General features: G+C 36.9%; 1 protein-coding gene across 1 annotated transcript in view; it reads left to right on the top strand.

Annotated features, from left to right (window-relative positions):
• Positions 1–531: 531 nt before the first annotated feature.
• KIAA2026 (KIAA2026 ortholog) overlaps positions 532–21,823 on the top strand; it is a 73,323-nt gene continuing 52,031 nt past the window's right edge. The window contains exon 1 of the mRNA XM_021708695.1: positions 532–738. Within this exon, the coding sequence (XP_021564370.1) occupies positions 686–738 (53 nt within the window). The 5' untranslated portion in view covers positions 532–685. The remainder of the gene's footprint in view (positions 739–21,823) is intronic.

Here is a 21,823-nt window from a genome sequence, read left to right as displayed (position 1 = left end):
TGATCATCTTTAAGCATTAGATTAGGATCTCAGTGTATCAATTAAAGCATCATAGAGTAAGGAGACATGGTGATAATGAAGAGGAAATCTAGACTCTGGATTCTTTTTACAGTTTAGTCAGGTGGTTTCCAAATTTCAACCTATAATTATATATGATAATATGCAGTTTGTTGAAAATGTGTAAGTTTTTTTCTCAAAGTGTTTCTGGATTGTTGTACATTTCCCCATACCAGTGATAGCTAGTATGAAATATAAACTTTTTTTCCATTTAGGAGATAGTGCTTTGGTCCTTAATATTTTTAATGCTTCAGTCTTATATTTTTTTAGTGTAGGGAAGGGACTATCACTCAGACTGTTTCATGATATAAATAAGGAATATGAGAAATTGTATAGGGAAGATAAAAATCTGGAGCATAGCTAAGTGAGGTTTAAATAACTATTTTTTCATTTAGTTAGCAGAAGGGATTCTTCTGATTAAGGGGGTTTATTGCTTATCCAGAAGGTTTGACCTTGTGAATTGACTTATTCTTCTCCAAGGCACTTGCGAGAAAAGACAACGATAGCAGTTACATCTAGAGGCTATTATGGATTGGAGGATGAAAAGGGAACTGCATGTACTTCAACCAGGCGTCGGTCAACACCGCGAAGTTTGGCAGGCTTGACAAGTGGAGTGTTTGAATCTATAATGGTTCAAGTTTTGAGACAGGAAGAACAGCTGAGAACAAAAGAAGAGAAAAGGTAAATGTCAAAAAAAATGTCATGATTTCAGCTGCATAACGTTTATGTGCCCACACCAACTTCCTAGGCTCCCCCCCATTTTAGCAGTGTTCCAAATGCATTGTCACAGCAGCATGATCACAATGGAATATCACGATGAAACTTGTTTTAAAATATAGTTTAACATTTTAAAATCAACTATCTTGAAGCAATACAAAAATGATTTTTTATGAAAGATTTCAGAATGCTGTCCAGATTTTTAGAAGTATTGTCAAGTGAATCATAAATTTTAAATTAGAAGAATTTTATATGGATTTGTAGTTTTAGGATAGAATCACAGGCCTTTAAAATTAGGAGAAACTCTAGAAATTATGTAGTTCAAGAATGACATAAATTCACCTCTGCCAGTTCCTTTGTTGATACTAATTTCCTGGATAACTTTGCTTTCTCTGTCCTCATCAGGAAAAAGTATTGTGCTCAATTAGTGGTAACTTCTAGGGTCTGGGAGCATGGAGTAATGGTATTTATATATCATTTTATTTATAACAAAAGGAAACTAGGGCCCAGAGAGGTAAGTGACACTTGAGTTTCTATACTGGCTGAAAAAAGGCTGGTGATTTTTTTATAGTACTAAAACAAATCTCAAACTGTGTAAGGAGTGATTGCTGATGTAATAGGAGGGACTTGCTAATGCTATTCAAAGGCAATTTATAATATCTGATTGTTCCTCTTACAGTAATAAATGTAACTTGCTTTGATATTTGTAGGGTTAAAACATCAGCCTTGAGACTTTCTACCATCCTACTTTTTATAGCAGTGGTTAATTTGGGAACCCACTGAAATGTTTGTTTTTCCTTGTGCAGAGCTTCATATAATTACTCCTATTATAGGAAAAGGGGACTTAGGGAAAGGAATAAAAACTAACCTAACGGTAGTATATAACAGATTAGAATGGGGACAATTGAAGTAAAAGGAAGGCTTGTAGAAAAAAAGTCCCTAGTGGTCTGTACCTTCACTACTGGTCACCAGAAATAGCCAGATGTCAGGTTATTTTGGGAGCATTAAATAGGGCATAGTATCTTCCTTGATATTGAGAGAACAAAGGAAGAGACAAAGATGAATCAAAAAGTAGTTGTAATAATAGTAACAACAATAAGAATATTTTTTAAATTGTTAGCATTTTTGAGCATGACTGTTGTTCAGTTTATTCTGAGGCACAGAAAGATTTAAGTAATTTGCCGAAGGTCGGGCAGTTTTTGAGTGGTGAGCTCAAAATTGGAATCCAGGCAGTCTGGCTCTAGAGCTTGTGCTCTAAACAATACACCATCCTTCTGGTTTGTAAAATGGTAGAACCAGCAAAGAGAATAGAAGTTGAAAATGTGAGTCAATGGTGGGAAAAGAACAGTGAACTGATTTTGAGTATGTTTGCTTAAAGTGACAATGGAAACATTTAAACTTCCAAGTGGTAGTGGGTAGTAGGAAATAAGGATATGATTCAATCTTTTCCCTTTCTCCCATTTTATATGTATTTATGTGTACCCTGACATCAAATAAACATAGTAGAATAAGGCATGGACGCAAAACCTTCCGTTGACTGTCTTAGTACCCATGATCATTTAATGGAGTGATGTGAATCAAGCTATGTGAGTGTAGTGTTCACTTTTTCTTGTCTTTAATTTTTATTTCTTTGTTTTTCTTTATTTCAGTAGCTTTAGAGGGTACAAATCATTTTTTATCACATGGATACATTGGACAGTGACAAAGAAGTCCGGGCTTTAAGTATACCTACCACCCCACTTGCACACATTGTGCCCCATAGGTGACTTTTCATCTTCCATGCCTTCCCATCCTCCTCTTTCTGAATCTCCAATGTTCATCATTCCATTCTCTACGCCTTTGAAGATCTTTACTTCAGCACCCGCTTTCAGTGATAACACACAGTATTTGGCTTTCTGTTGCTGCGTTAGCTCGCTTAGGATGATGTTCTCCAATTCCGTCCAGTTGCTGCAAAAAACACTATTTCATTGTCTCTTACAGCTGAATCATGGTCCATGGTGTATACACATGCACCACATTTTCAACAGCCACTGATCAGCTGATGGGTATTCAGGTAGATTCCACATCTTTGCAGTTGTGAATTGTGCTGCAGTAAATGTGCAAGTGCTGATGTCTCTTTTTTTGGGTAGATACCTAGTAGGATTGCTAGATCAAATGGTAGATTTACTTTAGTTCTTTGAGAAACCGCTATACCGATTCTCATAGAGGTTGTAATAGTTTACACTCTCATCAACAGTGTATAAGCATTCTCTTTTCACCGCATCCCATGCCATCATCTGTTTTGTTTTTTGGTTGTTGTTGTTGTTGAGTTGGAGTCTCACTCTTTCGCCCAGACTGGAGTGCAGTGGCCGCTCCCGGCCACCGCAGCCTGGACCTGCTGTGCTCCGGCGATCCTTCCGCCTCAGCCTTCCAAGTAGCTGGAACTACAGGCGTGCGCTACCATGCCCGGCTGATTTTTTGATTTATTGTAGAGATGAGATCTCGCTGCCCAGGCGGATCTCCAACTCGCGGGCTCAGGCAATCCACTCACCTCAGCCTCCCAAAGGCGCGGGATTACAGGCTGAGCCACTGAGCCCAGCTATCTGTTGTTTTTTAATAATGGCCATTCTGAGAGATGTAAGGTGATATATTTCATTGTGGTTTTACTTTACATTTCTGTGATGGTTGGCGATGGTGAGCAATTTTTTCTTGGGTTTGCTGACCATTTGTGTGTCTTCTTTTGAGAAATGTCTATTCATTTCATTTGCCTACTTTTTAATACAGTCATTAGCTTTTTTCTTGCTGATTTGAGTTCTTTGTAGAACTTTTTAAAAATTGTAAACATTTTAAGCCTAGAACAAAATATAAATAAAATTACAATAGAGCCCTAAGTACTCACAATCCAGCAATTTTTAAAGAAATTAAACATAGATACGGTCAAGATTCCCTGTACTTTTCTTCTGTTACAGAAGTACCCACTGTTCTGTTTGTTTGTTTTTTTTTAATCATTCCTATGCATTTTATTATCGAATTGTGAGAATTTATTATGTATTCTGTATGAAAGTCCTTTGTCAGATATATTTATGCCTTGCAAATGTTTTCTCCCAGTTCATGGCCTGCCTTTTCACTTTTACTGTTTTTTGAGGAAAAGTTTTTACCTTTGAAATTCAGTTCATCAATTTTTAAAATGTTTTATTCTTTTTGTGACCTAAGAAGTTTTAGCTTACTAAGGCTATAAGTTTTAGTTTTTAATGGTTATATCTATTAACCATTTGAAGTTAATTTTTGTGTGTGGTGAGAAGTAAGAAAACTTATCTTTTTCATATAGATACCCCATTGAGACTATTCTTTCACCACTAAATTGCCTTTGCATCTTTGTTAAAAATCAACTGAATTTACACTCATGAGTCTTTCTGAACTGTATTCTGTTTCTTTTAGCTATAGGTCTGATGCTAACATTATATTGATTTGGCTACTGCTGCTTTAGTAAGTCTTTAAATAAGTAATATTAGTCTTCCAACTTTTGGGTTTTTTTTTTCAAATTTGTTTGACTATACTAGGATCTGTACTTTTCATGTAATTTTAAAATCATATTGTACATGTCTACAGAAAATTTTTTAAAAACCTGAGGAAATTTTTATTGAGATTGCATGGAAGTTATCATCCACTTTCTGGATAATTGTTTTAATTTTTCTCAACTATATTTTGTAGTTTTCAATGTATATATTTTTTACATATTTGGTTACCTTTTCCCCTACATATTTCATGTTTTTATGCAACTGTAAATCATTTTAAAATTTAATTTGTAATAATTTATTGCTTATATATAGAAAAATAGTTTTTAGTATAGTAACCTTTTTTGTCTTCTTTGCATTCTGTCAGATTTTGCCTCATGTGATTTGAAACTCTGCTATTGTATGCATAGGTTTTTATCACTTTTATGGTGGTGGTTTTTTTTTTTTTTTTTTGATGGATTGACTTCAAGTAATTTCTCTAGGGTTTACAGAATGTGCTTTAATTTATCACAGTCAACTTCAAATGATGTTATACCACTTCATAGTATGCTTCTGTTTACTGCTTCCCATCCTTTGTGCTATTGTTACATAGTTTTCTTCTATACGTATTATAAACCCTCAACTGACTGTTACTGCTTTAAACAGTTATCCTTTGAAGGAATTTAAGAATTAAGAGTAAAAGTATTTTATATGCAATATATACATTTACCCTTCCCAACATTCTTCCATCCTTTGACAGGATGCCATCTGGTATCATTGTTCTACAGCCTAAAGAACCCTTTTAATATTTCTTGTAATGTAGGTTGACCAACATGAATTCTGAATTTTTTCAGGTCTGAAAGAGTTTTTATTTTGCCTTACATTTTGACAGATGGATATATGTGTATGTGTATATATGTATATGTGTGTGTATATATATGAAATATGTATTTTATATATAATGTACATATTATATATAATATATATTGCATATATGTATACATATATGAAATGCATATATATGACTTTTTTATTTTAAAGATGTGGGATACAATTCAAGGTTAGGTAAACAAATGGTCATTGTACAGGCAAAGTTTGGGCCTCACTTTGGTCCCCACTTCACCTGGTTTGAGATCAGGTATCCTTATTGATGAAGTGCCCCCCCCTTCAATTTCTCATATATGGCAGTTTCTTATATATGACTTTTTGTTAGCATGTTTTTTTCTATCAGCACTTTAAGCATTATGTGTTTTACTATGCATAGTATTTGAAGAGAAGTCTTCTGATTTCTTTGTCTTTCTTCCTCTATATGTAATGTAGCTTATTTTTCTTACTACTTTTAATACTTTCTCTATATTACTGTTTTTCAGCAGTTGTGCCATGCATTTGGGGTGTGTGTGTGTGTGTGTGTCCCAGCTAATTAGGAGGCTGAGATGAGAGGTGTTTATCTTGCTTTAGGTTCATTTTGCTACTCCAGCTCATAGGCTTTCAGTCTTCTTCTCTATGCTAAATTTTCAAGATTGTTCATTTTTTCTTATGCACTGTCTAATCGCTTTGGATATATTTCTTCAATCTCTGGAAGTTATTTTCAGTTCTCTCTATAAAGTTCTTTTGTACATATGTATGTGTGTATCTGCATTTCTCTCATGCTTGTGTTTATGTTTTAATGTCTTTATCTCTAACTCCATCATCTTTGTCATTTCTAGGTCTTTGTATTGACTCATTTTTCTCCTGGTTATAAGTTATATTTTTATTCTTCTTGGTATGTCCAGAAATTATTGTTATAAATTAGATATTGTGAATGTTACCTGTTGAGTGTCTAGATTCTTTTTAAAATTTTTTTATTTTATTTAAGTCTCACTCTGGCACCCAGGCTGGAGTACAGTGGCGAGATCCCAGCTCATTGCAGCCCCAACCTCTTGGGCTCAAGTGATCCTCCCACCTCAGCCTCCTGAGTAGCTGGGAATACAGGCACATGCCACCATGCCTGGCTAATTTTTGTATTTTCTTGTAAAGACGAAGTTTCACTATGTTGCCCAGGCTGGTCTCAGACTCCTGGGCTCAAGCAGTTTTCTGGCCTTGGCCTCCCAAAGTGCTGAGATTACAGGCATGAGCCATCGTGCTTGGCCTTGGATTCTAAATAAGAAGTAAATACTTCCTTTAAAGAGAATTGGACTATGTTCTTGCCAGCAGTTACATTTCTTGTGGAATAGTTTGATGATCTCTTCAAGTCCAGGTCTAAGCTGTCCTAGAGTGGGTCTAGAACAGTCTTTACTCCATGTCAGCCCTGCTACAACATGATCCCTCTGGGGTCTCCACTCATTTCCCATGTGATGACTGAGGACCTTCTATTACAGCTGGTCAGAGCTCAGTTATCACCCCATTTGGTGTGACTCTCTGAGTTTTTAGCTTACAATTTCCTATTCAAACTTAACTTCGTGGAGTTTAATCCTGTGGAGTCATAGACTAGGACAGTTGGCTTACCATATCTGCAGGTTCTACATCTACTGATTGAACGAACTGCAAACAAAAATACTTGGAAAAAAATAAATAAAAAAATACAGCAATAAAAAATAATATTAATTTGAAAACACAGTATAACAACTTCTTTACATAGCATTTACATTATTTTAGGTGTTATAAGTAATCTAGAGATGATTTAAAGCGTATAGGTAGATGTGTGTAGGTTATATGCAGATACTATGGCAGTTTATATAGGAGACTTGAGCATCTGAGGATTTTGGTATCCACAGGGGCTGCTACTGTGCTCAGCAACATCTCAAGAAAACTCTTCCATAGATTTCCTAACTTCTTTTTCTGTATAGATTCTTCCTTTTTGGAATTATCTCACAATTTCCAGATGCTTCATCCTCCCCAAAGGCAAACTCTATCCCCTCAACTTAACTTCTGGACTCTGTGTTTCCTCTTTCTACACTGATAGTCTAAAGAGTGCCTTCAGGGGATTGTATTAAGATGGTCAACAAAAAGCAGCAAGAGTGTTTCTCCTACAAAGTAAACCAAAATAGAGTTTACTCAGCACCCAGAGGAATGGGACCAGCAGCATGACTTATCAAAGAAGTGTTAGCATCTACAGAGTGCAAAGAAGAGGGAAATTGATAGAACTAACCATACTTGCTTGGATCACTACACATCCCACGAGTAGCCTCTAGATGCAGTGGAAGAGGTGAGCGTGGGGAATTCAGGAGTTCTGTTTTCCTGCCATGGACTTGGAAGGTCCCCTGAGCCTTATGGGACTCCAGTCTCTCACAGAAAACTACCTTACCCACAGCTATGCTCTGCCAAAACCCACATGGAGTGATGCAGGAGAAAAAGCCCTGAATGGCTCCATCTGCCATATTCCAGGAACTCAACCCTTACTAGTGACTGTATTCTAGCAGGCCTGGGAAAATGGGCTCCAAGGGCAAACTCCACTGCAGCAGACGGCTCCTAGCTGGGGCAGGCTCCTGTGAGAAGACTCTTACATTCTGAGTGCAGACTCCCTGACTTCTTGCCCTAGCAATCTTTTACTCCCCATGTAGACTTTTTTTTGTGTAGCCTCTGCACAACATGGTAACATTACCCCAGTGGCCAGGGTCCCTTCCCAATCCCCACTGGGTAGCCAGTAGTGCACATAGGAGGGAAGTTAAGGGTGCTTTCCTCCCGACACCCTTCTCAAAGGCTCAGAACAGATAAGAGAACTTGGTTAGTCCTCACAGCCCTGCCCATCATCTAGATTGGCTGGGCACTGCCATGGAGCAACATAGGACAACCAGAAAACCCACAGCCAACATTGCAGCTGACTCTCTCCTGCAAGTGTTGCCTTCTGGCTGGAGGTCAACTGGCACAGCCCATTACGTATGATATAATACCTCAGCTTTGGGAAAGGTCTGATCTCAGACCACAGCTAATATCATAAAGAGATTGACACCTTTAAAAAAAATTCAAAAATACAAGCTGAACTTCTGGAAATGAAAGACTTAATTAGGGACATACAAAATGCAGTGGAAAGTTTTAACAGTAGACTAGAATAATGAGAAGGATCTCAGAACATAAAGACAAGGCTATCGAATTAACCCAATCAGACAGCAATAAAGAAAAAAGATTCAAAAGAATGAAACAAAGTCTCCAAGGACTATGAATTATGTAAAACATCCAAACCTAAGACTCATAGGTGTTCCTGAGGAAGAAGAGAACACAACAGATTTGGAAAACCTATTTGAGGGAATAATTGAGGAGAACTTCCCCAACCTTGCCAGAGATGTAAACATCCAGATATAAGAAGCCCAAAGATATCCCAGAAGGGTGATTGCAAAAAAATTATCCCCAAGGCATATAGTCATCAGGTTTTTCAAAGATAATGTGAAGGAAGAATTTTAAGATTAGTGAGACAAAAGCATCAAATAACTCACAAAGGTAAATCTATTGGACTAACAGCAGACTTCTCAGAAACCCTATAAGCCAGGAGGGATTGGGGCCCTATCTTCAGTTTCTTCAAACAGAATAACAGTCAGCTAAGGATTTTGTATCACGCAAAACTAAGTTTCATTAATGAAGGAGAAGCACAGTTTTCTCAAGCAAACTCTGGGATAATTTGTCACCCACTAGACTAGCTCTACAAGATATATTGAAAGGCCTTCTAAATATTGAAACAAAAAGTTGAAATACACCAATAGAAAAACACTGGAAATTATAAAGCTCACAGGGCTTACAGGACACACAGAATAGAAAAAAGCATAAATAAATAAAGCAACAGGCTAAAAGCCAGCATAATGAATGCAATAGTACCTTCCATATCATTACTGACCCTGAACATAAATGATCTCAATGTCCCACTTAAAAGATATAGATTGGCAGAATGGATGTAAAAAAAAAAAAAACAGCAAAAACAATATCTACTGCCTTCAGGAGACCCACGTAACACACAAAGACTCCTGTAAACCCAAGGTAAAGGGTAGGAAAAAAAATTCCACACAAAGGGAAACCAAACACAAGCAGGGTTAGGTATTGTTATATCAGGTTAAACAGACTTCAAATTAACTACAGTTAAAAGAAAAAGACAAAGATGGTTATTATATGAGGGAGGACCCCCCAAAAACTTGAATTTATGTATAAAAAATGGTGTATTCTTTCATGTTTAAATTTGTCATCTTCAGAGTACTCTCCATTTGATTCAGTATACCTACTAAGATGCTTTTTTTACTGCTCAAAACAGTGATCTCGTCAGTTTTGATGCCTGTTAGTGCTCCTATCTTTTTTTTTGAGTTGGAATCTAATTCTGTCACCCAGACTAGAGTGCAGTGGCCGCTCCCGGCCACCGCAGCCTCGACCTGCTTGGCTCCGGTGATCCTTCTGCCTCAGCCTTCTAAGTAGCTGGAACTACAGGTGTGCGCTACCATGCCCGGCTGGTTTTTGATTTATTGTAGAGATGAGGTCTTGCCAAGTTGCCCGGGCGAGTCTCGAACCCGCGGGCTCAGGCAATCCACTCGCCTCGGCCTCCTGAAGTGCTGGGATTACAGGCTAAGCCACCGAGCCCGGCCTATGCTCCTGTCATTTTTTGTTTCACCTCTTCCACATTGGCAGAAAGTTTCCCTTTGAGGACTTTTGTCATCTGAGAAGAAAAAAAATGTTTCTTGTGTTAAGTTCTGGTGAATAGGAAAGGTGGGGCATGGAGATCATAACATTTTTGGTCAAAAACTGCTGAATATTCTGCATGATGAGGGCTGATGCACTTGTAAACCACTCATCGTGAAATGGGCAAGCATGTTGAAAGAATCTTAAACAAGAAATTCACTGAAGCTGGATGTTGCTTCTCACAATAGTGCTAACTGGTACACTGATGCCAATGGGTTCCTAGAACACTTAGCAGGAGAAGCCTGTACTACAACGGGTCTGCCTTCCAAAAAATAATTTCAGTTTTTTGGGTCCTCCCTCATGTAATGATAAAGACACCAATCCAACAAGAGGATGTAACAACTTTAAATACATATGTACTTGAGCCCCCAGTTTTATCATACAAATTCTGCTAGACCTAAGAAAAGAGATAATGGCAATACAATAGTGAGAGACTTCAACACTCCACTGACAGCAGTAGACAAATCATTGAGGCAGGAAGTCAACAAAGAAACACTGGAATTAAGCTGGACCCTAGAGCAAGTGAGCCTAACAGACTTCCTACTCCAAAACTGTAGAATATACATGTTTCTCATCAGCACATGGAACATTTTTCAAAATAGACCATATGCTAGGCCACAAATCAAATTTCAATATATTTTTTAAAATTGAAATTATATAAAGCACCTTCTCAACCACAGTGGAATGAAACTAGAAATTAACTCCAAAAAGAACTTTGCAAAACCATATAAAAACATGGAAGTTAAGCAGTCTGCTCCTGAATGATTTTTAGGTAGACAATGAAATCAGGATGGAAATTTTAAAATTTCATGAAATGAATAACAACAATGAAACAAGTTATCAAAATCTCTGGGACACAACCAAAGCTGTGCTCAGAGGAATTTTATAGCACTGAAGGCCTACATTAATGAGATTAAATTGTCACATATTGACAACCTAATGTCATATTTCAAGGAACTAGAAAAACACAAACCAAACCAACACTAACAGAGGAAAATAAATAAACATTATTAGAACAGAGCTAAATAAAATTGAATTAGACACAAAGGATCGATGAAACAAAAAGTTGGTTCTTTGAAAATATAAGCAGAATTGATGGACTAATTAAGAAGCGAAGAGAGTAGATTCATATTAGCTCAATCACAAATGAAAAATGGAGACAACTGATGCAACAGAAATACACTGGAGATTATTATAAACACCTATATGCAAAGTAGGCAATCTAGAGAAAATGGATACATTCTTGGAAACATACAACCTTGAATCAAGAGGAAAGAGGAACCCTGAACAGACCAATAACAAATCATGAGATTGAAACTCTAAAAGTCTCTCCAGAAGATGCCTGGGACCTGATGAACTCACAGACATATTCTACCAGACTTTCCAAGGATAAACTGGTACCAATTTTATTGGAGCTAGTCCATAAGTTTGAAGAGGAGGGAATTTTCCCTAATTCATTCTACAAAACCAGCATCACACTTTTGCCAAAGCCAGAAAAACACACAACAACAAAACTACAGCTCAACCCAATATCCCTGGTGAACTTAGATGCAAAATTCCTCAACAGAATACTGGCAGACCTAAGTCAGCAGCACATAAAAAAGTAATCCATCACAATCAAGGGGGTTTTATTCCAGGAATGCAAGGATGGTTCAACGTACACAAGTCAACAAACGTGGTCCGCCACATAAACAGAACTTAAAACAAAAACCACTCGACTGGAACTGGAGAACATCATCCTGAGCGAGCTAACGCAGGAACCAAGCACTGCATGTCATCACTGATAAGTGGGAGATAAAGTAAGGATCTGCAAGGGCATAGAGTCTGGTGTAGTGGACGTTGGAGACTCAGAAGGGGGTTGAGAAGGAGTGAGGGGTTGTGCACAGGTGGGAATGAAGTATACACTTGAAGTCCAGACTTCTTAACCACTATCCAATATATCTATGTAACCAGTGTATCTATGTACTTTCTAAAGCTACTGAAGTTAAAAAAAAATTTTTTTTTAATTTTAATGCAAGTAACTTCAGTCAGAAAGTTGGGTGTCTTAGTCCATTTCATTTTGCTTAAAACAATACTGGAAATAGAGTCATTTATAAAGAAAAGGAATTTATTTCTTTCCCTTATGAGGGCTGCAGAGTCCAAGGTCAGCAGGGAGCATCTGGTGGGAGACTTCTTGCTGGTGAGGATTCTCTGCTCTGAGGCTGTGTAAGGCATCACATGGTGAGGAGGCTAAGTGTGCTAGTTCAGACCTCAGTTCCTCCTATTTTCTTCTGGTTTTTTTTTTTAAAAGAGTTTTCACTCTTCTCCCAGACTCTAGTGCAGTGGCACAATTGTAGCTCACTGCAACCTTGAGTTTCTGGGCTCAAAGGATCCTCCTGCTTTACTCTCCCAAGTAGTTGAAACTACAGGCATGTGCCGCTGTTACTGGCTAATTTTTTATTTTATTTTTTAATAAGGTGTCTATGTTTCCCAGGTAGTTTTTGAACTTGTGACTTCAAACTATTCTCTTGCCTCAGCTTCCTGTCGCTTCCTCTACTGATAAAGCCACCAGTCCCACTCCCATGATAACCTGTTAATCCATAAATGGATTAATTTATTTATACAGACTGAATCTTCATGACCCCCAGTAACCTTTTAAATGCTCCCACCTCTCAATACTGCCACATTGTGAGACAAATTTCAACCTGAGATTTGGGGGAGACAGATATTCAGACCATAGCACTAGGAAGTTGTAGTGATCACCTCATTTGTTTCACTTCTTTTAATGATCACAGTCTTGTACTGTTTGTTCAAAATGTGAAAATATGTTTTTCTATATTTTGTTCCATGTGTAGTTGTTTATAGTGGGAGGTTAAGTATGGCTTAGTTACTTCATCATGTCCACAAAAAGTGGTCATTTCCACATACTTTTAGTGTTTTGATTGTGTATGTATATATTTATAAATAACTATAGCATTGTTTTACAGGACTTTAAGCTTCATATAAATCTCAACTTTCTGTTTTCATTCATTTATGTATCTGTGTTCTATCCATGTTGAACTGTTTCATTTTAGTTTGTTTCAAATAATTATTCTATAGTATTATATTATGTGACTGTATTGCAGTATATTCATTTACTAGAGGAGGTGAACATTTTTGGATATTTTTAGTGTTTTATTATTATAGAATGCTACAATAAACATTCTTGTGTCTCCGTTGATGATGGAGATAGGTAGGTGTGTGTGTGTGTCTGTGTGTTATGCTCTTAATCATATGATTATGGCAAGTACTTTAATGTTCTTTGGAATTTTACCACAATAGTGTGATCTTCTTGGAATTGTTATGAGGAGGTGGGGCTGATAAAGTAATTGCCATCACATGTGTTCTCTATAAAGTATTCTACTGAATACTGAATTCTACTGAAGTCTACATTTAATTGTAGCAATTAAATGTCTTCTCATGAACTTAAAGAATAAACCTAATACATCTATTCTTCTTTCTTACAACATGTGAATTTTTGAAATTTTTAACTGTAATCACTCTCTCTCAGATTAAAGTGTGAACGTTGTCTAGTACGAGGGAAGAGTTATTTTCTGGAGGGCAGGCCCTTTGTAGAGCAGGTTTCCCCGCGAGGTAAGTATTCCAGGAAACCATAGGCAGTGTACGAGCTAGCACTGACAAGCGGTGTCCAGTGGTTTTTGACCAGAAACAACCTGACTCCCAGGCCTCACTTTTCCTATTCATCCATTTTCACCCAGGGTGGTTTTGTTTTGTTTCTTCGAATGAAAAAAGTCCTCAAAGGGAATCGTTTTGGCGATGTGGAAGAAGTGAAGCCCAAAGTGGCAGGAGCACTAAAAGGCTTCAAAATTGACAAATTCAATAACTTTTTTGAGCAGTGGGGAAAAAGCATCTCATTAAGTATCACATCCAACACAGAGTATTTTGACTGAAGTTTAAACGTGTAAGAAAAATAAATTCCAGTTTGGGCTTTTTTTTGGGTGCCCCCTCATATTGTAGTTTCATTTGGTTCTTAACTGCCTAGATGTTGCCATATCTTAAGTTTTTGTGCTAGAGCCTCTCCTTTTCTCATGTTATACTTTCTTCATTTGTGATGTTATCCATGCCTATATCACCTATATTGCAGAAGACTCACGGATAGATATGTCTTTTGCCCAGCTCTCTCCTCTAAGTTTCAGACCTAATTCCCCACTTAATATCTTCTCTAGATGTAATATTATCTATCTGTCCGTATCAGCGTCTCTCCTCTCTTAGAATCATGTTACACATTCAAATTAGGATGTTTCCAGGAGGTTTTATTTTCAAAGGAATTGGAATTTAACAGAATCATAAGAGAGAAGACTGTAACCAGGGCACATAGAGAGAGTAGTTACATGTGCCCAGGAGATAGTTACAGAATAGAGGCTGTTTTCAAGGCAACCCCACAGGAAGAGAGCCAAGAGACTGACTACTGTATTTCTCTGATCACCTGCCAGGGCTCTCTGTTGATTGAACCCAAGGGAAGCCAGGGAATGAGGTTGCCTGTTAATTTTGATAAGCCTTACAGAGAGGGGCAGAGCGTAGATCTGGAGGCAAACAAAAGATATTTAGTACAGATACTTCCTTCAAATTAATCATATCTAAAATTACCTATGAATGCATGATTTTTCTCTCTAAAACTCAGTCTTAACTAATTATTAATGCTTTCTGTCTTGGTGAATGGCTCCACCGTCCATTGGATTATATAAATTAAAAACCTGGGATTCATCCTTGGCACCTTCTTTCCCCTTAACATACGTATAGAATCCATCTCTAAATCCTGACAACTTTCTTCCTAAATCTCACTTAAATCTGCCCACTTTGTTCTGTCTTCTCTGCCTCCATCTAGTTCCTTCATCTCTCACTTAGATAGCTTAAGTCTTCTCTTAATTGACTTAATAGTATCCATGTTTGTCTCATTCTAATCTATTTTTCACACGAGAACTAGAGTGAACTTTTCCAAATGTAAATCTGATTGAGCCACTCACCTCTCCTATTAACTACCACCTATCCCAAAACAAAGGAAGCATATCAGAAACTTTAATGGATTATTATAATTTATAAGACTCTGCTTTCACTTTTGGCCTTGCCCGACCTTTGCAAACTTGTCTTCTGTCATTCTTTCCTTTATTCTTGCCACAAGGCCTTCCTTCAGTTTCTTCAGTGCCAAGACTTTGTGCACATCCACATTTAGAGTTCACATAAAAACATATAAAATGTATAAAAAGTGGTGGAACTTTTCTTTTAACCTCTGTTTTCTAAATTGTCTAAAATAAGCATGCTTTTCTTTTACAATTGAAAACATAATAAATATTAAAATGTGTAAAATACCACATACTGGGAAGGCAGAGTTCATTAAATGTCTTTTGAACCTATCCCGCAGTCTCCTGAGTTCTGAGAAGGTGAATGTGACATTTAAACAGCAGCATAGTTATGATACATTGGAGTGCTAAGTAAAGCCTCCCTTCCTGTATAGAATTACCGTATCATCTATCGTGATACCTGAAATCTCACCAGTATGGCAATTCTACCAATCTAATACTCTGTCAAGAGTTAGTCGGAGACTAGCTGAGAATATTGATGATATAAATTTATATCTGGAAAGGACTTTGAAATCATCGTAAAGGACATGCTGGAAGACAGGGGAGGGTGCCAAATATATGCTTGCTGTGGTTGTCCTTTAGTCCTTGGCATAGGCTTTTTTAAAAAATAAAATAAAACCCTTGGCATAAGAAGTATAGTACATACCATAAAAATAATGATTTCTTAAGTTGCAAAGTTCAAAACCCTAGCATTCTCCTGTTATCTTTATGTGTTTGGACAGCATTGGAAGCCGGTGTAAAGGAGATGGTAAGTGATGACCTGTTGAACAGAGAGGTGCAAATATTGAGTAAGGCTTGGTAATGTACCATCTTCGGGAAAATGCTGATGGGGTAGCAGGACAACTTGGGCGCGTGGGTATGGTGAGGCCCTGTTGACAGCAACACTGTAAGTGAGAGTCTAGAATACTTTGTAAAAAACAAAATAGGTGAAAATCGGGGGTGGACCCTCCTTGAATAAATTTCCATTAATCTGGAATATGACACTGTTAGGTAGCAGTTCTGATCACTTAAGTCTAATTCGGTTGTATTAAAAACACTGTTTCTTTTTGCAAAACTTTGGATTACCAGAAATTGTATTTTTAATTACTCTTTATTTCTCATATTTATATAAGCTTGTTGGCATTTTATTGATTTGGAAATCACTGGAATTAAAACAATAAATGTTTTCTATATTTTTGTAAAATAAGTATTGTGTTTTTAAAGTTGTGATTTATTTTTAGATTCTCTATAACATAAAGTAACAGTGAATTAAATAGATATTTGTTGTTTGTGGCCACCTAGCATTTTTAAATAACTTTCCTACATTTTGGTAACTTCCTATAAGTTCTGACTTCCTAAGATAGATGCTAGAAAATGTATATTCTCATATCCACTTGCAGCTAAGGTGGAAGCGTATGACTAGGCATATATTTTTTACTTAAAATTGTATGGGAGCAACATCAGGTGGCAACCTCGGACAAGATAATTTAGATTTTGGCAAAGGTGGTGTTAAGAACTTCTGGTTTTTCCAGGTTCTTAGTATCAAAGCTGCCAAGTGGTGCTGGCAGTCTAGCTTTTCCTGGAGAACCTCCCAAGTGTTGTCAGGATTGCTTTCTGGCTTCATGTCTTCTAATTTTGGCACTCTGACTCGTAACAACTTCTGTGAGCTCCCTGCTAATCTTTAAATGAATTCCTTTTCTACTTTAACTAGCCAGAGGAGATTCTGTTGTTGGCAGATAAGTATGAAACTTGAGTGATACACTTGAGAGTGGTTTATTTTCCTAAAATACAATATTATGTGTTATTCATTGTAAAAAATGTAAATAAATGTCTTGCTTCTCTTTTTCATGCCACCGATTTGCATACATTGTATTGTTTTCTCAGGTAACGGACAGTTTTGGATTACTAAATTGCAAAGTCTTTAAGAGTTGCTTCCTTGTTTTCTCACCTCTTTGTATCCCCACACATAGTATAAGCATTTAATAAAAGCTTCTAAAACAAGTAAAGTTGGGATACTTTAAAACATATAATTTTCTTTTGGAAAGTTATGTACTCATTAGCAATGTTTCTGCCAAATTCTGCATGGCCAAAATAACCTTAGGCATAGTTTCTGTTAGCATTTCACACAGTAACAGGTAAAGAGTCTCCATACCAGTAAGGAGTAACATCAAAAGAGAAGTGATCCAGAAAGAATAAAAATTTTTGACCATTTTTTGGTTTCTACAGTGTTGTGTTTTTTGTTTTTTAAAATGAATGTGTTTTTTGTAATTATCTTTAGGCAGTCTTTCAGTATTCCCCTAACACTGATGGCTTAATTTTTTGAGCTAACATTTTAGAAACATGTACTACATTATCTGACTTTAGTACTGTACTTCAGAATAAATTTTCAAATTAAGAATAACTTTTAAAGCTGTTTTCTTATCTGCTCTTAACAGCAGAGTATGGTTTGCATCAGCATTTTTAATATAGTGTTTTTAATTTTTTAACTGTATTTTAAATGTTAAAAAAACTTACGGCTTGGCAGATTATATACATTAACTTTAGAGCTCCTTGGCAGGTTCACATTTCCTGTTCGCCATACTTGTGAGGATCAGAAGAGAGACTCCATAGTCCTGTTTCTGCAGGGTTGTTATGCCTAATGCTGGCCCATTACGCCCATCTACTCTCTTTTTCCTCCTCATTGTCTTTTTAATATCTGTAGTCTGAGACTAAAGTCTGTTATCTGAGGCTGGAGTCCATCATTCTCCCTTGAAAGGTGCAATTTATGAAGAGCAGCGGCAGTGTGAATAGCAGCCCCTGATTAACTTCAGACAGGGCACCCAGTTGGCAGCATCACTTCAACTATGTCCTGGCCCTTCCAGGCACCTGAGTTAACAGAATGTGTGTATTATACCATTGCCTAATTCTCTGCCTCTTCCAAGAGTAATCCAGTTCGCGCTTTACATTGGCCTGCCAAGCAAACTGTGTGTTTTTAGCTTTTACGCTGACCTACCATGAAAGTCTAAGGAAGTTATCATCTCCCCCTTCTGTATACCTTTAGTGTTTCCATCTATAAGATGCATAGTTTCTGAAATTACCATATCACCAATCTGTATGGTCCAAAGTTTGCTTTTCACTGCTTTAGGCAAAAACAAGTCCATAAAAGTTTTTTCTGGCTCCAACTTCTGCTTTCATTTTCTTCATTGAACTCTAGTTGTTACTCTTTCACCTCTGCAGAATAGATAACACTCTTCTCTATCAGAACAAAAAGTATTTCATTGATATTGGTCATTTATGCATTGCCTCCATGACTCCAAGTTTCTTTTCTGGCATTCTTTTCCCTACTTGATGCTGACTCTTTTTGTCTATTCTAGTATTTGGTGCTACTGTAATCTTATACCCTTTGGGAAAAACAAGGTGTCACATTTTAATTTTGAAGTCAAAATCTGCCATAAACACCATTATATTTTATTTGTATGTACAGACCAAGAAGAGAGAATTTCTAGACTTATAGTCTGAGACATTTTCTAACCAGTAGTGATTTTACAGGTAGTTCTCAGTTAAAATTGATTATGACAGGGTTGAACAAAATTCATTTTCTATGCCAGGAACAGGAATAAATAATCTACTTTTTGATGGTCAATATTCTAACAGATACAGTGTCCTATAAAACTTTTAAACCCTGAATTAAATTTTGTGAGAAGTAACCTGAAAACCTTGTCTAACCAAAATTCTAACAGCAGAAGACTCCAGATCATCAAAGTAAAATCCCAAATATGGGACATAAAAGACAAAAATATAGAAAAAAGAACCAGTGAAACAAGAAGCTGGTGCTTTGAAAGGATAAATAAGATTGATAAACCCCTAGCCAGATTGACAAAGAAAAAGTCCAAAAACACAATCAGAACACAATCAGAATCACAAAAGATGAAGTCACAACTGATCCCAAAGAAATACAAAAGATTATCAGAGATTACTATGTACACCTATATGGAAACACTCAAAAACCTACGAAATGGAGGACATTCTAACATCACAACCTCCCCAGGTTGAAACAAGAAATTGAAACCCTAAATAGACTGATAACAATCTAGGAAATTGGCTCCATCATAAGAAAACTACTTACAAAAAAAAAAAACAAAACCCTGGACCAGATGGCTTTTGCACAGAATTCTACAAAACGTAGAATTCTGGAGGAGCTGATACCAATACTATTGAAAATATTCCAGGCACTCGAGAAAGAACTCTCCCAAATCATTTTATGAAGCTAACCTCAAATTGATACTAAACCAGGTAAAGATCCAACAAAGAAAGAGAACTACAGGCTGACATCCCTGATGAACATAGATGCAAAAGTTCTCAGCAAGATTCTAGCAAATTGGCCTCAACGACACATCTCAAAAATCATCCACCATGACCAAGTAGGCCTCATCCCCGGGATGCAGGGCTGGTTCAACAACCACAAGACCATGAATGTAATCAAATACATCAACAGATGTAAAAACAAAAACCACATGATTATATCATTAGACAGAAAAGCTTTTGATAAAATCTAGCATCCCTTCTTGATAAAAGCCCTTGAACACCTAGGTATAGAGGGAACATACCTCAAAATAGTAAAAGCCTCCTACAATAAAACCACAGCCGACATATTGCTGAATGGAAATTGGAAGCATTTCCCCTGAAAACTGGAACAAAACAAGGCTGCCCACTTTCACTCCTCCTGTTCAACATCATGTTGGAAGTCCTAGTTAGAGCAATCAGACAAGAGAAAAAAATCAGGGGTATCCAAGTAGGAAAAGAGGAAGTTAAATTTATTGTTGATGATATGATCCTATACCTTGAAAACCCAAGAGAGTCTATCACAAATCTCCCTGCACTGATAAAGGACTTTGGCAGAGTCTCAGGGTACAAAATAGACATGCAAAAGACTTTCACATTTTTATATACCAACAACAAACAGGCAGAGAACCAAATAAAAAGCACAATCCCATCCATAATAGCCACACACAAAAAATGAAATACCTCAGCATCTTCCTAACCAGAGAAGTGAAAGGACCTTTACAACAAAAACTACAAAACACTGCTCAAAAAAGTCCAAGAAGACATGAACAAACGGAAAAATATTCCATGGTCATGGGTTGGAAGAATCGACATTGTTAAGGTGTCTATCCTACCAAAGGCAGTCTACAGATTCAACACAGTATTCATTAAATTACCACCATCATTCTTCTCAGACCTGGAAGCAACAATACAGAAATTCATATGGAAACATAAACAACCATGAATCACCAAAATAATCCTCAGCAAAAATAAAGCAGGAGGTATCACACTCCCACACTTTAAACTTTAATGTAAGGCTATAATAATCAAAACAACCTGAAATTGGTACAAGAACAGGCATATAGACTGATGGAACAAGATAGAGACTCCAGAAGCAAAACCTCAATTTCTCAACCACCCATCTTCAACAAAACCTCCACCACCAACCACTGGGGAGAGGAGAACCTATTCAGTAAATGGTGCTGGGGAAACTGTCTGACCACATGCAGAAGATTGAAACAGGACCCCTACCTATCACCATATACAAAAATCAACTCGAAATGGACCGAAAACCTAAATGTAAAACCTCAGACCATAAGAATCTTAGAAAACACAGGAGACACTCTTACAGAAATTGGAATAGACAACCAATTCCTGATCAAAACCCCAAGTGCCCATGTCATAAGAGATGAGATAGACAAGTGGGGCCTCATCAAACTGAAAACTGAAAAATGTTTGCAAAGCAGAAAAAACCATCAAGAGACAGCCCACAGAATGGGAAAAAATATTTGCCAGTTGTATATCAGACAAAGGCCTAATATCTAGGATCTGCAAGGAACTCAAACGTGCCGAAAAGAAAAAAAGAAATAGCCTATTAAAAAGTGGACAACTGAATTTTTAAAATGTGGTACATATTCACAATGGAATATTATGCAGTCATAAAGAAGGACAAAATTGTGAACCTCATAGCAACTTGGATAGACTAGAGTCTATAATACTGAGTGATCTATCACAGAAACAAAGAACTGAGTACCATGTATTCTTACTCATAAGCGAATCTTGAACAATTATTATAATACTATAAAAAAGAAAGGGATTGGGGAGGGAGGGAGTCACACCTCATGAACAAGGGTACCTACATAATGACCATTAGTATACCTAATCCTGAACTGTGCCCCGTATTTTAAAAAAAAATTAAAAAGTAAATAAATAAAAAGTGGGCAAAAGATATGAATAGACACTTCTCAAAAGAAGTCATAGGAGCAGCCAACAGATACATGAAAAAATGCTCAACCTCACTAATCATCAAAGAAATGCAGATTAAAACCACACTAAGATACCACCTAACTTCAATCAGGATGGCCATCATCAGTAATTCAAAAAACAACGTGCTGGAGAGGATGCAATGAAAAGGGAACACGTCTACACTATTGGAGTGTAAACTAGTACAACCTCTGTGAAAACAGTGTGGTGATTTCTAAAAGATGTAATAATCGACCTCCCATATGACCCTGCAATTCCCCTACTGGTAATATACCTGGAGGAACTCACATCAGTCTATGAAAAAGATGCTTGCGCACACATGTTTATTGCAGCATTATTCATAATAGCAAAAACATAGAACCAGCCATGCTGCATGATGGAATATTACACAGACATAAAGAAGGACAAAATTATGGCTTCATAGCCACTTGAATGGATTTAGAGTCTATAATACTCGATCTATCACAGCAGCAAAGAACTGAGTACTAAGTGTTCTCACTCATAGGTGGACCCTGAACATTTATCATAATACTATAAGAAAGGTATTGGCAGTAACAGGACACT

Source organism: Carlito syrichta, unplaced genomic scaffold (assembly GCF_000164805.1).
Source record: "Carlito syrichta isolate Samal-C Ts95f unplaced genomic scaffold, Tarsius_syrichta-2.0.1 Scaffold143566, whole genome shotgun sequence".
Taxonomy (NCBI): Eukaryota; Metazoa; Chordata; class Mammalia; order Primates; family Tarsiidae; genus Carlito; species Carlito syrichta.
This window is presented reverse-complemented; position numbering and strand designations above follow the sequence as displayed.